The 16,001-nt window shown below is 39.1% G+C and overlaps 1 protein-coding gene across 6 annotated transcripts in view; it reads left to right on the forward strand.

Moving 5' to 3' along the window:
• The window catches only part of PIGN (phosphatidylinositol glycan anchor biosynthesis class N), a 105,265-nt gene that overhangs the window by 68,136 nt on the left and 21,128 nt on the right, over window positions 1-16,001 (forward strand). For all 6 annotated transcript variants that reach the window (XM_072034992.1, XM_038175620.2, XM_038175619.2 and 3 more), the window contains 6 exons: window positions 894-1,030; window positions 2,063-2,162; window positions 2,284-2,376; window positions 3,965-4,056; window positions 7,245-7,356; window positions 12,611-12,719. In XM_072034992.1, coding sequence (XP_071891093.1) covers window positions 894-1,030; window positions 2,063-2,162; window positions 2,284-2,376; window positions 3,965-4,056; window positions 7,245-7,356; window positions 12,611-12,719 — 643 coding nt within the window. The remainder of the gene's footprint in view (window positions 1-893; window positions 1,031-2,062; window positions 2,163-2,283; window positions 2,377-3,964; window positions 4,057-7,244; window positions 7,357-12,610; window positions 12,720-16,001) is intronic.

Here is a 16,001-nt window from a genome sequence, read left to right on the forward strand (position 1 = left end):
GTAGTTCAATGACCAAGTAAAAGGTGGATGGATTGACTGTTTAATGCTCTTCTTTGTGCAAGTGAGAGCCTGCTGCTAACTGATGATTAGTCCCCATCAGCCTGTGCTGCCTCTTCAGCAGGTGCATCAGTCTTTGCACTGGGAAAAATTGGGTTGGCTCACAGGGCAGCTCCTGCACCACCGTCCTTGCTTTCATCTCTGCTTTGTTAGCAGGAAATTGAATTTGGGGCTGGCTTAGCTTAATGCCCAAAGGTGGAAACTACAGGGGATCAGGAGTAACGTAGGGGAACTTAGCTGTGGAAGGCTAGTGGCAATCTCCCTTCGGTAGCTGCCAGTAAATCCTGAAGAGCTGATCTCAGTAGGAGTTGATGTCTTGTATTTTAATTTGTTTCTCTTATAAATGCCTCAAGTAGGAGAAGGAGACGTGTGCTAATGGAATTTTCATTAAATGCTTTGACTGTAATGCTCTGAACTTGAACTCAAAAGGTTATACTTCGAGTCTATTTTTAGAACCTAAATTTAAGAGTTTTTTTTTTTTTTTCCAAGACTCTTCATGCTCTGACTTCCACTGGACTTCAAGTTTCTGTTGAACTTAAATAGTGTTGCACGCATTAGGCTTCCAGATTGTGCAAGTGCACTTTGCCTCTGCAGACTTTACTGCAGGACCCTACATAGAGCAATATTTAGAAGTAGATCTTCAAATCCTTCTGCAGCTTTTTAATTGGTCTGTGGAAACAGCATCCAGAGTTGTATTCATAGACATGAGGCAGCTTGAGTGGCTGTTCTAACATAGCATTTGCTTTAGGGTGTAACTCCACAAGTGGAAAATAGCTTGTAGTTTAAACCATTTCATTGCTGTTTTAGTGATGTTTGTCTAACCATTTATTTTTCAGGAATCTGCAGCGCTATTGTACGGTTTTACATTTGTTGGGATGATGATAACGTTCTTCCTGTTGATCCAAACGTCTCCTTGGACATACTACATATACTGTCTGTTGCCTGTACCCGTATGGTATGCAGTTATGAGAGAGTGAGTAAAGAATACGTTTTAGAAATCATGTTTTATAAAACCAGGTCTATGGGTCCTTTTTGTTGATAATTAAATTATTTCTGTAAGTTTGGAAGAAAAATAGATACAACTGTAATTAAATTTGGTGAAATGTTTTCTGAAACATTCCAGAGTACTCTGGTTTATATTTCACTTGACATATAGAACAGTTTCCAAACAGACTAATGCAGCTGCCAGTTCTAGAAGATATCTTTTCTTTTAGCAAAAATAAATTAATGTTATTCCAAGATGAGATGTTTTCAGTACTTTGGAACAAACAGGTGCTAAAATCTTGACCAAAAATGGGTAAAATGGAGCGGGTTGTTCCTTTTCTTTAGTTATTCTGAAATGGTCTGATCCTGGGAATGTTAGGTGTGCTAAACTCCAGCTGCTTTTGGAGAAGATGTGCTAGTCATATTGAGGATTGTGCTCTGATACTGAAGTGAACTGGTCTTGTTTAGCTTTAGCTTGACTAAATACCTCACGTTCAACAAGACTTCTTCCTTTCTGTTTTCTATTACTTCCATAATCTACTGGCAATTCTGTAGATACCAACTAGGTATTATTCAGGGAAAATGAGACCAACTGCAGTTAGATAATGAGCTGCCTCATAAAACACTGGAAGAGATAACTGTTTTTTTTTCCCTCTAAAGCATGTGAATGTTTCATCAGTTATGATGGACATTAAGCACAGCATAACCAAAGATGTTCATAAACTCAGAGTCAATTTGGATAAAAAGCAATCTGAAGCTTGTCCAAATACGCATGGAGATATGCCAGAAATGGGAGAGAAAAAAATGAAGTTTTTTTTTGTAGGTTTTATATCAAATAAAACTGGGCAGAAGGAGCCTCAGGCCATAACCCAATCTTAATTTCTAGCTGCAGACAGGATCTGCAATACCTCGGTCATTTCTTGTGCTCTGACCCCTCGCCCCTGTCCTTCAAAGCAGTAAAATTTTATATTATTTCTGTTGTGTTACAGTAATGGTTATTGTGTTCCATTGTTTTGAACAGACTTCATGTTATTCAAAACCTCACTGCAAATCTCCGGTCACTTCCAATCAGTCAGTCTCTAGGATTCATCTTGATTTCTATACTGGGAATTGAAATACTAGTAAGTATCTTATTTGTATGTATCAACAGGGTATCTCATTGCTACCATTTCTCTCTTTGAGGAATTGCAGGTTTTATTAATGTGCTTGGTTTTCAATCTTATGTTGAATTTTCTTTATTAGGTTTTCAGCTTTTTCTACCGCGCTACACTCACTGTGGGTCTTCTTGTGTTTGCTGGCTGGCCAGTGATCACACAGCTGTGGGTTCAAGCAAAGGTACCATATGTTTTTTATTGCTTTACTTAACAACAACAACAAAAACATTTTAAATGACTGGCAGATGATTGCATCTTAGGATGTTGGGATTCATCTCTTTTGTAATGCTGCTTCTGATTCTTTTTCAGTTATGCTCTGACTCTGATCTCTATCAGCAGCATGTAGCAAAGCAAGGGAATTTCATGTGATTTGGATAGAATTCTCATATACGAGACAAGCAATAGGATTGGTTAAGAATCAGAACTGATTTGACAAACATTTTGACTGACAGCTGTCATGCATCCTAGTCTACACTGATTTTAGGCAAGAACAGTTGTAATCTTTCTAGACTACAACCTGACAGAATTCTAGTTTTTTTCCTGGAGTCCAGTATCCTGGTTGTCGCTCTCATGTGTCATGCTTTTGTCCTCATTCCAGGATAGCTATGAGCTAGCTATCAGTTTTCTGTTGGTAGTGACAAGAAAAATGGTTGGTTTAAAGTCATATGAAGTGCACATCATTTATCGAATTGTCACAGTGACAAAAGCATTGACATACATGACTGGTGAAAATGCCACCATTTAAGAAATATATATTTTTTTTAATTGAAAAAAAAGAAGTAACTAAAAAATGCTTGTCATGTCTTTATTGTCCACAGTCAAATGGCATGTATTGTTCCTCAGAGGCAGCTTCCTCTACTGCTTTTCACAGGAAAAGACCTCCTCTGCTTCGGTAGATAAGGATGTGAAGTGGCACAATCTTTAATATAACAGACAGCTGTTCCATTAGTTTGTTGAAACTTGTCTTACCTTGCAGAATACCTAAAACCTAGAGGTCTGGAGTAGCATTAGCATTTTAATTGAAATTAAAATTTGTACCCAAATTTTCGTGCTTTGCAAGAACTGTTGTGATGTAGGCTTCTCTTTGCTTTTTTTATTGTATCTCAGTAATCAAGTAACACGTCTTAAAGCTGTGTGTACAAAGAAGATGCTTTCTAGCCCTGAAAATATCTTTTCAGGGAGTAGACCCTGACATGAGCTTGAAAATCTTAAGTGATGTATCTCTTCCTGACTTTACTGAAAATAAAACACCTGTGATTTTTTTTTTTCCCTCATAGCAGAGAATTTAGAGAACTAGTTGGGTGATTATGGTAGGTAAATCAAATGGCATTCAGATTCAGAGACTGAAAAATGTTAGCATATTGCTAGAGATTGGCGATTAGTTAGCTGCTGCAAACTTCTGATGAGATTATGGTTTTATTCCTTTCTTCGTGAGGTTACTCAGTGGCTTTCTGGTGACTGTGATGTGCGTGAAGGCCACAATTTGAGACAGCGCTTTTAAGAATAAAAATTAAAGCTTAGTTTTAATTCTTATTGTCTTTGATGGGATTTTGACAGCTGTGTGAATTAGTTTCTTTTTTGTATTAAATCAAAGCGCTGTAATACAAATGAGCTTGTGGCCTTTTCCAGTTAATCTTATTATTGATAGATAGGTGTTTTTTTTTGTCTGTTGGAAGGTGCTTGTAGCTGTTGGTAGTTCAATTAATTATTATTTTTTTTTGTCTGTCCACATGGCCTCCAAAAATCCCATTTGTTTTTGTTTCTTGTAGACTACAACATTGATATGGACTGTTCTGTGTGCACTCCTGGCAGTATTTCCTTTAATGCCTGTTGTAGGAAGAGAACCGAACATTCCTCTGGTGTAAGAATCTTGTCTTGCTGTTTAAGTGTTTTATTTCCCTCTTTGATATTTGAAATTTAGACCGACTTGATATATGTGAGGAGTTGTGTTATTGAAAGCCCGCTGACACAGATATTGAAATTCAGAATTTAAATGATGTGATTATAGAGACGTCAGTTAGTCACTAATGTCAATGAGAAGAGACTTTTAATTCTCTTGCAGTACTTCAAAGAAAGCCAAATCCATTTGCTTGTTGCATTATTCTGTGATTTCTTGTGGAGGAAAATACTTTTCACAATACCAGAATTTGCAAATTGTACATGAAAATAAAGTTGTCATTAAAGGAGGAGCTTCACTGGGGTACAGCCATGGCAAATAGCAGTGACTTGTGAATAAGAAGATTTATTCAAAAACAGTTTACTTTGACAGCATCTTTCTGAATTTCCCTATCTAATTTTAAATACTTTGTCTTTGAATAACATTGTGTAATTAATGAGTTATTTGGAGAAATAGAACAAATAGGATCATGAGAGCTCTCCTACTGTGTGCTACTGTTTCATCATAGAGGCATTCTCTTTTATCTGGATGCAGTCCAGTGGGTTGGCCTGAAGGAGTTAGGCTTGTGCTATCCTTGTAGTTACTGCAGGGAGACTTGGATCGACCTCGACTGCAAGAGCTCCTGCTGCTGTCTGACAGAAGACTGCAGATAGAATTAAGAGCCCAGATATTTTCAAAATTATTATTACATTCTGCTGCAATATTTTTCACTGTAATTTAAATTTATCCATTGAAAACCTTTGGTGCTTGAGCATATTAGAAATATTCAAGACAGATGAGTGATGGCTGTAGTACCATCTCTTGGCTGTATATACAGATACGTATTTCTGCTGGTTGTGAGCTTTTTTGTTCTTTATAACAGCTTAGCATGGGTTAGAAATCAAAATGGAATTAAATTACCTTCAAGTCTTCCTCCCTGACACTTCTTTACATTCACCTTACCCTGGCCGTACATCTTCCTTTTTATTTCTCTAATGAAACATTGTACCTCTAAAACAGCTTGTACCTGTCTGAATCTTGTCAAGGGAGTTTTGAAATTGCAAAGCCTTGAAGCAGCAATTAAAAGTATATGTTTATGTGACATTTCATGATATTGAAGATAAGGAGATACTGGAAGAGAAGATACCACAGGATGAAATTAGAGTGCCAGTGAGAAATGGGTGCATTTATTAAATCTGTTCTTGAACACTGGCACTATAGGTCAGGCCAGCGCTTCTTCAGGACATTAATAAAACTTGCACAGTGTGATCCTGACTAAACTCCTTCATAAAAAGTAAGCACACAAGAGGTGAACGCAGGGTTGCGTTACCCAGGAGGAACATAGACATGCTTTCCTCAACGTGCAGGATGGGCTAGGATGCCATAAAGGAGCCAAAGGAAAACTAGGGAGAATGTGGCCCCTGCTGTTCACTGGGACAGGGGACCTGGTGGCAAAGGACTTGGAACAGACTAAGGCCTTCCTTGCTTCTGTCGTTATTGGTAAGACTGACCTTAAGGAACCACAGCCTTTAGACCCCTGGGACCTGCAGGAAAGTCTGGAGCAAGGACAACTTCCTCTTAGTGGAAGCGGATCACATAAGGGAACACTTTATTTGGAGGATCCAGGGAACTACAGGCTGGTTAGTCTCACATCAATCACTGGGAAAGGCCATGAAGCAACTACTCCTGGAAACAAACCATTTCCAAACATATGAAGGAAAAGAAATTGATTGGGAGTGGTCAGCATGAATTTATGAGAGGGAAATTGTGCTTGACCAACATGATAGCCTTCAAAGATGAGATGACTGGCTGACTGAACATGGGGAGAGCAGTGGATACAGTTTATTTTGATTGTAGCAAGCCTTTTAGTACAGTCTTCCATAACATCCTCATACAAAACTGATAACATACAGGCTAGGTCAGTGGACAGTCAGGTGGACTGAAAACCGGCTGAATTTTCAGGTTCAAAGGGTTGTAATCAGTGACACAAAGTCACTGGAAAGCGAAGTCCTGCACCTGAAGAGTGACAGCCTTATTCATTAGACAGGCTGAGGGCTAACTGGGTTGACCGTGAGATATCACTGTGCTCCTTGCAGCAAAGAAAGGCAGTGGTGCCCTGGGAGAGTAGGGAGAGCATTGCCAGCAAGTCAGGGATGGAAATTATCCTTCTCTATCCAGTCCTGGTGAAACAAATCTGGATTGCAGAGCCAGTACTGGAACATCTGTCATAGGAGGAGAGATTGGTTGCTGAAACCAGGTATCCTGGAGAAGACTCAGGAGGGTCTTATCCAAGTATGTATATACTTGAACGGGCGAGAAGGGTAAAGATGACAAAAGATGACAGATTCAGATTTTTCTCAGTTGTATCCAGCAAAAAGACAAGAAATGGGCACAAATCCAAGTACACAAAATTCCATTTAAACATAAGAAACTTTTTAAAAAATTTTATACTGATTAAAATGGTCAAAGACTGGATCAGGTTGCCCAGACAGGTTGTAGAGTTTTTGTTGTTGGAATTATTCAACACCCAAGTGGACGTTGCCCTTAGCAGCCTGTGGAAGTTGGCACTGCTTTGAGTAGGGAGTTAGACTAGGCTGCTCTCCAGAGGTGCCTTCCAATCTTCATTCTGTGAGTGAATAGCCTGCAGTTGTGTTACTGTATTGGCTAGATCATTACCTGAAAATTACTATTGTAATACAATTAAGCAGACCGATTTTACTGAATATGAGCTATTTGTGCTTTTTTTTTTTGTTTTGACTGAGACAACACTATGAGCAGAGCAGTCACAAATGGACATTTTGGTCAGTAGTCTCTCCATGGCGATGCCAAAAGGCAAATGGTGGTGATTGAAAAACTAAAAATGGTGGGTAACAAAGCAGGTATGTGGCCAAAATGGTGATTTTTGCCACTACCCAAAACGAACATATTTGTGGATGACAAGCCTGGTATTTAAAAAACAAGCAAACAAAAACACACACACACAAAAAAAAAAACATGTACCTGACTCTGAATTTTGTTTTTCCAAAGCTAGATGTTAAAGTTCCTTTAATGTATTCTGTCTTGATACTGTAGCAAATTATTTCATCTTAGTGAAGAACATGTCTACGAAAAAGTCCTGATCTGTTAATTTTGGTGGTATTTCCAAGGATTTTATTGTTCTTTTGTTTTTATAGAATAGCAGCTGGTTTGCTGACTCTTTTGATCTCTGGCTTCTCCTTGGCATCGTCTTGTAAAAGTGAAAATAAGTACAGAAATAATGAAGATATGAAAGTACATTTCTATCAGGTCAGTTGCTACTTTACAGTAATTCTCAATGTTAGTGTTTCTAGGTGTAAATCTTTGTGTACTTTAAGAACCTTTTCCTACCAAAGCCACAGTTTTCAAAAGGAGATTGATTGTTGCTGAGTTTTCTCCTTAGCTGTCTTCAAGAGGACTATGCTCATGGTAATACACATTTTTAAATCTCATAATGTTGTGTTCCCAAAATCTCATTGGTACCTAGATGTGCATGCACATTTTGATGCTCTACCCCAAGAATTTGATGCTCTACTCCTGCCTTCAGTCTGTGTATCTAACCCCAATGACCTTTGCAGGACTGTCCATGCACACTAAGGACAAGCTTGCCGGTTCAGGGGTTTATTTCCAGTTTCTGGGTGGCTGTTGAATAACAACTGTGAGACTGATACTGAGCTGCTTTTCTTTTCTTTAAATCTTCTCTTAGATGAAGGATGAGATTTTTCTTCACAGCTTAATAAAATAGCTAGATCTTTTCATACTAGTTGCTAATTAAGTTCTAGAGAGCTTTTAAGATTTTAATAATACTTTACATGTCTGCAATCCCCATTTTTTAAAAAACTTGTTACAAGATAATGGTTTTATTTTAGGTCTAACAGTGTTTCTTAAAAGCTTTCTTGGTTATGACTTGTATGCTGGAATTTCCTATTGAGCTAAGCAATGCATTCATTATATTGTCTTTTTAGGCATGGAGCTAAAATTGGTTAAGAGGAGGAGGGGAAATAATATTGAAGTCTTAAAATGCCTTTACCTGACCGTGCACATACTTAAAATGTTGTGGTTTCTCTTAACCTTTCTGCTTAACCTAGGAGAAGAAGTACTGGTTCCTGTCCTAAGCATTTAAGACAGACATTTCCAGTATATTCTCAGCTGTGGATCTCTCACTGGAAAGCTCAGAAACAACTTATGTTGGGGGAGTGGGAGTGCTCTTAGGTGGGCCAAGGTCAACCCGCCACACAACTGCGACAGCATCTCAGCAGTGTAACTTTGTGGAGAAACTCACAAGTGAGAAGGAACTAGCTCAGTAGTCAAAGAGTAATGCCAGATGCTTCTTGAGCCAGCTTCAGAGATGCAGGAAATTCTGTGAGCCCTGAGATACTTAACTAGGTGAAAAGGTTCTGCCTGCTTGTTCAGGGAGAAACGTCTTCGATTTTGTCCCAAGCTGTAAGAAGATCATAAAGCTCCTCAATTTGCTCCTTAATCAGGGGATATTTTTACAATAATGACATCTCGTTGCTGTTATCTATTAGGTTTTTATTTCAATAGCTTTCTTAGGAGTGAGAAATATGGGATCCATCATTCACTCTCTGGGTGAGGAAAGGATTGGGCAGGAAGAACATTTAGACTCAGAGGGGGGACAGAATATTACAGAGCTGTTACATATGTTCCTCGGTTAAGAGCTTGTTTTGCAGTTGAAATTTATTTGGTTGCTCTGAAATGTACAGGAATGCTAAAGGAAAATGTCTGGCAGAAGCCTGGTGTCATTTCTAGACACTGGGATTCCCTTGATCTCCCTGTGCTTTTTCAGAGGGGCTGGGGTGGGAGGAGTCAAGAATGCTGATCTGGAGCATTGTGAGCTCTTGAGTTCAAGACACAATTCTTGGGCAGTTTTAAGGGTGAGATCAATCTTCTCACCAGACAAGAGCTATTTTATAAAGGCAGCGGTCAGGTTACTGACACTCCTGCACATAAGCACGCACCATCAGGTTCTTGCTTTGCATGTGAGAAGGGATTTCTTGAGAACAATTTCTGCAGCTCCCCCACGCGTGCTGTCTGGAAGCTGTCACTGAAAATAATGCTTTCCTCTCATACGTGTTACTACTGAGGAGAAAAAGAGTGGTTGCTTCATGATTCTTATTCTTCATTTTGGTAAATGAGAGGAGAGATTCATTCGGTGTGGTTCGTTCTTCTTGGTGTGCTCCTTTCCTGTCAAGTGTCGATTGAAGTAGAAAGGAAAAATAGTGTCCCTCATGAGCAGTTATGCCTTGGGATTCCCTTAGCAACTTTGCTAACCTGTTTTTATAGGTTCAGCTCTGATCAAAAGCTTTTGAACTATACAAGAGAGAAGGAATAACTGGAGGTTCTAGCTTTACTACTTCTGTTAGCAAAAAACCCTGCTGATCTGGCCTAACTTCTCTTACTAGGATCCCTTGACTCCTTTTTTCAATCCCTTTCTTCCTTGTTCTGGTACTGTCTGCATGCAAGACCCCTCTTTTGAATCTTTCATTTCAAATTTTCAGTCTCTCATCTCAAATTTTTGCATCTGCTCAGTTAGGATGAGATGCATTTTCATACAAGAAAGCAGGTAACATTTCCTAAAGACTCAAGTAGTTCTTTCCACTTGCCTGAATTGTTCGCCACAAGTTATTTTGGAATTGCATCTCAGTAAAGATGCTTCCCTTTTCAGTTTTCTTCCGATGTCAGTAAAAGAAAGGGGCACAGCATTGCTTAGCCCTTTTTTGTTGTGCTTATTTGTTTTCTTCAGAAGACAGCTTTCTTCTTTCTTGTCCAAGTGAGCTTCCTTTTCCATCTGAGAATTAGCCTGTAGTGAAGATGCCATGGCTGGTAAGGAGCAAAGCTTGTTCCATTACGTTAATTGTTCCCCCTTTTGGCAAAAAGAGACCCACAGAGGAGACAAAACTAATTTTTTTATTTTTTTTTTTTAATGACAGCTTGTATGTAGCCATCCCCAGAGATGATAATCACCTCGGTTGCAGTCCTGAGCTGTATATTTTTGTCTTGGTTTCTCCATGGATGGGACACCATCCAAGTATACACCTCAGAAAACGAGTATGAGCTACCTACCTGTATGGATCTGAGAGTCCATTTACAGGCTACACATTCGTTTACTGGCTTTTGTAGGTATTCATCATGGATTTCCAACATTGGTCTTAGCCTTACAGAAACAAACAAAAAAAACAGAGAACCAAACATTATGATCAAAAAGATTTGTCAACTGAAGTGTTATAAACAAAAGTGAAAATACAGGATTAATTAATTATATTTACATTTAAAACTGTAACAAAATCTTCAGTTTTGTTCAGACCTAGTTTTGTAGTTTTGATATATGTCACTGTCTGCTTGAGGCAGAAGGATACTAATTACTTCTCTGTTGTTTCTAAAAATTGTCAAGAGTTTCTCAGGTTTCCTTTTGATATCATTAAAGCGGGAATAACACTTTTTTTTTCTGAGTTTGGTTTGCTGTGGCAAGGAGAGCATTGGTTTCTGGTTAATGCCACTTCAGTCTTTGAGAAGGCTTTGGGAGCGCTTAAAAATGAGTTATGAGTTATGGAGCTTGAGGACAGGAAGGGTATTTTCAGCCAGTCTTGTACGCAGCCCAGCAGATGATGCTGGTTCCTGGACCATCCTCCCTATGAGCTGTTATCACATGTGGTGCTCAGGGAAGTTGCTGGCAAGGACATGCAGGGACTGCAGATGTCACTCTTGGTTTCCTCTTTCTAGCTGAGACCTACAGATGGCCAGCTCTCAGGCTGTTCAAGAAGAATCTCTGAACTAAAAGGAGGTGTGCAGGGGGAAGGAAGACAGGTTCTTAGCTGGAGACCTCTCTTTACATCTCCAAGTTGCTTCTGTGTTGTTCCACAGTCCTGGAGACATCAACGAAAGCTGGGAGCACTTTGCACATCAGATAAACTGTGAACACAAATCTCAGCAGCAGATGCTGAGCACCACCCCAGGTCTACTATAGATCTAGCAGCAGTAAATGGGGTTTTAATGATGTGCCCAGATCATCACTAATCTTACAAGGCACAAGATATATTATGGGTGATGACTCAAAGTGACTTCACCAGTGACTAGGAGGTAGCAGGGGGGATTACTAGAGCTCATGACACTCAGAGAAGTTGAAAAGATACCTCAAAGGGGAGAGGGATCTGGCCTCAATGCAGTGAAAAGATCCCAAATAAACATCAGAGGTGTAAATGGGCCAATTATCTGAGCTTTTGAAGGCATAATGGTTTGGCCTAGTTTGATGTCACACAGAAATAAAACTTATATTTTCATGTGCTCTGAAATTAAGCAGAGTACTGAGCACCTCTGAAACTGGGCCAAAAAAGGGTGCTGACTGCCAAATACATCCTCTGGGCAGGTACTGCTTCATGTCAGGATGGGAAGTGGCAGCTATTCCTATGGTAAAAAGTGAAGGCTGGGGACATTGTTTAGTTGCTTTGCCTTAAAAAAACACAACAAAACAACAGCAATTAGATCTTGCAATGCTATTTTAAAGCACGTTTGCAGAGTGCCATGTATGCTTGATTTGCCTTTAGTGGAACTGTGGAGTTGTGAACAAATAGCAGTAATTGAAAACTTGGCTCAAACGTTTTCTTGAATAATTGCTTTCAAAAATAACTGACTCATGGGGTAATCTCCCTAAGGGTGTGCTTTATTTTGTTGTTTTTTTTGGGGGGTGCACCTACCAGATGACTGATTGGCGCCTCCTGAAGTAGTCCAAAAACAAAAAACCTTTCCATCTTCTGTGTTTTCCCAGAGCAGAGGCAACTGTGCTGCCCCTGCAAAGCTCTTAACTATCCTTTCCTTCACCCTGAGCCTGATCTTGCAGCAGAGCCAGAAGTTCTGCTGGTTCTTCACGGCTGCCATGCAAGGACAAATGCTCTTCTGCTTATTTGCTCCGTGCTTGGTTCTTTTTTCATATTTGCACTTATTTTAAGAAAAATAGAGGGGGAGGAGGATGTGGGAAGGTGATAAATGGGGTTAGCTTATAAAAAGGGAATTCCATGCTGAGCTTTGAGTCTTTGGAGGATTCTTACAGTATCTAGCAAATACGAAACATATATACCTATGAATGTGTCAAAAAAAAATGCAAGGAAATCAGAAGAGGCATTGGTACTTGATGGGTTTACAAGATACATAAGGTGTTGGCAGAAAATTGGGGGCATATATTTTGTGTGGTTTATGTGGATGTTCAAGGAGTTACTGTTTACAGAGGGTATATCACTGCGAATTACTGATCTGGAACACTTAAGCTATTTAAAAACAGCATGAATGAGTTTTAAAATTAATAAAAAGACTAGAAAAGTTTCAAAGGACATAAATTCTACAAAGGTAGAAGTGCTCTACTTGCATATCAGAGAGTCTTCCTCAGACTTCCCACTCCTGCGTTGATTCAGATGGGGTGTTTATGCAGCTCTGAAGAATATTTACATATTTAGTATGAGATGGCAGAGATCCCTACACTAATTATGCGTTTTATTGATTTTCTTCTTTCTAGATGTTGAGTATTGCACTTTCAACATATGTTGTGAGCAATACCCATAACAGTCTGAAGAACAAACAGGGATTGCCTGTATTCAATCAGATTATCAGTTGGACCACTCTAGGTAAGAACATCTTGCTTCCCAAACGTGTTTTTCTGATAATTTGTGGTGTTAGGGGTTGGTGGGGTAGTGGTGACACTTTAATATTAACATCTTACTTTTGCACGTATTCCTTGATTTAACTCCTTATACTTTGTAAACGTATTTACTATTTTCTGTTTTTTTTTTTCCCTGATGACTGTGTTAGTCTTCTAAAACACTACTGTTTTTTAAGTTTGTAATAGAATGTGAACAACTTTGGCTTATAAGTAGCTTTATCTTTTGTTTTGAATATTCTGAGTATCTTGAAGATCCCTTTTAGGGATATAATGGTACAAATGCCCTTTTCCCTTTACTTGAAGCCAGATAAGGATGATCTGAGATGTTCTACAAGCAAGCCAGTTAAAGCACAGTGAAGTAATGAAAAGATTGTTGCTATATTTCAATAAAAATAAAGCTGCAGCCGATGACAGAGATCCTTGGGGTATTGGGTAGGCTTTTCAGAGCTGCCTTACAAAGTGCTTGTGAACTAATGATGTTAGTATACATTTGATATCTGTTAGAACCTAACTATTAAAGGAAAGAATTTACAAGGCTGGATTTTTCACTGCTCTTAAATTAAAATCTTAGGATGATTAAGCAGAACAAATGTAATTATCACTGGGGTTATAGACCACAGTAAAGTAATGCCTTTGGTATTTCAGCTCTAAAATAATTTCTGTAGGGCTCCATTAGAAAATGTTAGGAATTATTTATCCCTGACTCATTGGGAATATGGGACTTCTTTTAAAGCTAAACATATCCCCTTTTAAATTTGAAAGCAGCAGTTTCCTATAAGTCAGGACCAAGAATTTAAATACAGCTTAATGGAAGAATTATGGCTCTTGTTTTCTAGTTGCTGAATGTCAGATACTGTGTGCATTCATGTATTGGTGACATTGCTATAACTTAATCAGATCTTGTCTGGTTTGCCATTCTTGCTTCTCTTTGATCAAGTTAATTCAAGACTGATACAACTGATGGTGATCACTATGTGTATGAGGAATACTCTTTGTAATATAGTTCTCTTTGGAGCATTCTCTTTTCCATCATCCTTTCCTACCTCTTCACAGCCTACTAAGCTAAGTGCTTGGCTCTCTGTGGATGAATTCCTTGCAGTTTTTGAAGTCAGTGAAATCAATGATGTCCTGCTTGGCTTACTGTAGCAGGAATTGAGGTTAAAGGTTATCTTTCTCTCCTGTGTAATGGTGAGAGAAAAATACTTTTCATCAAAGAGATGATTTGGGAAGTCATAGAGGTCTACAGTTATAAGGAAAAAGTGTATTAGAAATTCTCTTTGCTGATGGTGTTGTGTCTATGATAGAAGCAATACTGAAAGTGAAGCAAGCTATGCACCCTGTTTGCTGCCATGGTGGTATTGAATATTTTAGTGAAATTTTTCAGACTGGAAGTAATCGTTTTAAGTGGATGTGATATTCCAGGTAGGAGCCTTATGCATTTGTTGAAGTTGCTTTACATAATTAAACACCTAAGCAGGTAGAAACCTAAGGCATCCAACAGTATGTCCTCAATGCTCCTGTTGTAGAGAGATGCCTTGGCACTTGCATAACCACAACTAGCATCTGCCTTGTCATTAGCATCTACCATAACCATGACATCACGCGTCTTCTAGCAAATTGTGTCGTCATCCCCCAGCTATTCATTGTGATAAAGTCTACCGTGTTTTAAAAAACGATAATTTTAGGCCTAATTTAAAACTTCAAAGAAAGGCTGGTTATGGGGAGAGGGGGAAGTCAGGCAAAAAAATAGTCATGGGTGGGTTCCTGAAGGCCTGCAAAAAGGTCCAGCTGGCTTCAGCTGTTATGCCACATGGTTGTTGCAGTGTACCTGAACTATAAACATACAGAATTAAACCCAGGAGGTATATAGTGAATCCAGCTGCTTCCACATTCTACAGAGCCTTCTTTTGTATGTTAGTAGTTTTCGTTGATGGAAATCTACCATGGCAACTAGCCAAATTTTGAGTAATTTCATGCCATAATTTTGTCCTGGGATGCATACAGGTCAACATATAGGTCAGCCAGAAATGTGCAGGTCTTTGGATGGCTAATATTTCACATGACATATCAGAGATGGAAAGGGTAATTATCACCTGCCAGACACTCATCTGTTTTCATCTGTGATTGTGCATGGGAACCCATGCACATCCTGATGCACTGAGCCTAATTTAGAGAGGCCCATAGCCACACTGAATTTCCTTCCACCAAGTCTGGCTTGCAGTGAGTGTCCCTGGAGTTTCTCCTTGAGCCAGGCTTCCTTTAAGCACAGCAAGCTAAAAGTAATGCTGAAAGACTGAAGCACCCTTGAAATGAAGTCACTCATTCTCTTACTGTAGCAGTGGTCCAGGCTGAAAGCCAGGAAATAAAACATGCTGACCCACAGTTTGTAGAAACTGCCTCATCTCTCTTTCATTGATACACTTACTATAAACACTATTATATGCTATGACAATAAGCACAACAAAACAAATGAGCTTTCCATGTATTATAGTTTTATTTCTGTTTCTTGACAGAATATGTATTAATTAAGACTCAGTGCTGAGGCAACCTTTGAGAATTTCAGTCTAGTGAGGGGACCATGCCACAATGAAGAATTGCACCAATGTTATTTGTCCCCTCATTTGTTTATAAAGGTTTTAAATAAAATTCTGTTTAAAAAGTATTTTTAAAAAAGAAGCAGGTTTAAAGGGGACAGATCATGGCAATTCTTTTCCTTCTCCCTTTCCCTGCTTCAAGTGCCTGGCTGCTTTTCCTCTACTTTTCTTCTTTGCTCATTCTCTTCCAGTAGCCTGTTTCTGCTTTTCTCAGTTTTCCTCACCTCCTGCAAGCCACTGGACCCCATCCTTACCTGCAGAAGTTTTCCAGCTAGAAGACTCTCTTCAGGGGCAGCACATGCAACTCTTTAGACCCTTCATGTGCATTATAAAAACACATTACAGGTTAAAGGCGAGAAGCACGAATCACAACAGATAGGTCCCCTATAGTTCCTTAAATCTTTCTGTTTTAAACCTTTCCAACAGAGAAGCTAATAACTCGATACTTTCTATATCTATACTACCAGTATTTTCAGTTGCACCTCAAAATATGGCAGGCTACCTAGTCTCATCAAATGGAGCAGTTGTTCCCTAACTGCAGTATTAGAGCTGATGGTGGTCTTCAAGGACGTGGTTAGTGGTTCTCAGACTTGTAGTAAACAGTGAGGTTTGACTGGTTTTTGGGGGGTAGTTCTTCTGTATTATCTTAAGGG

The sequence above is a fragment of the Anas platyrhynchos genome, chromosome 2 (assembly GCF_047663525.1).
Source record: "Anas platyrhynchos isolate ZD024472 breed Pekin duck chromosome 2, IASCAAS_PekinDuck_T2T, whole genome shotgun sequence".
Classification (NCBI taxonomy): domain Eukaryota; kingdom Metazoa; phylum Chordata; class Aves; order Anseriformes; family Anatidae; genus Anas; species Anas platyrhynchos.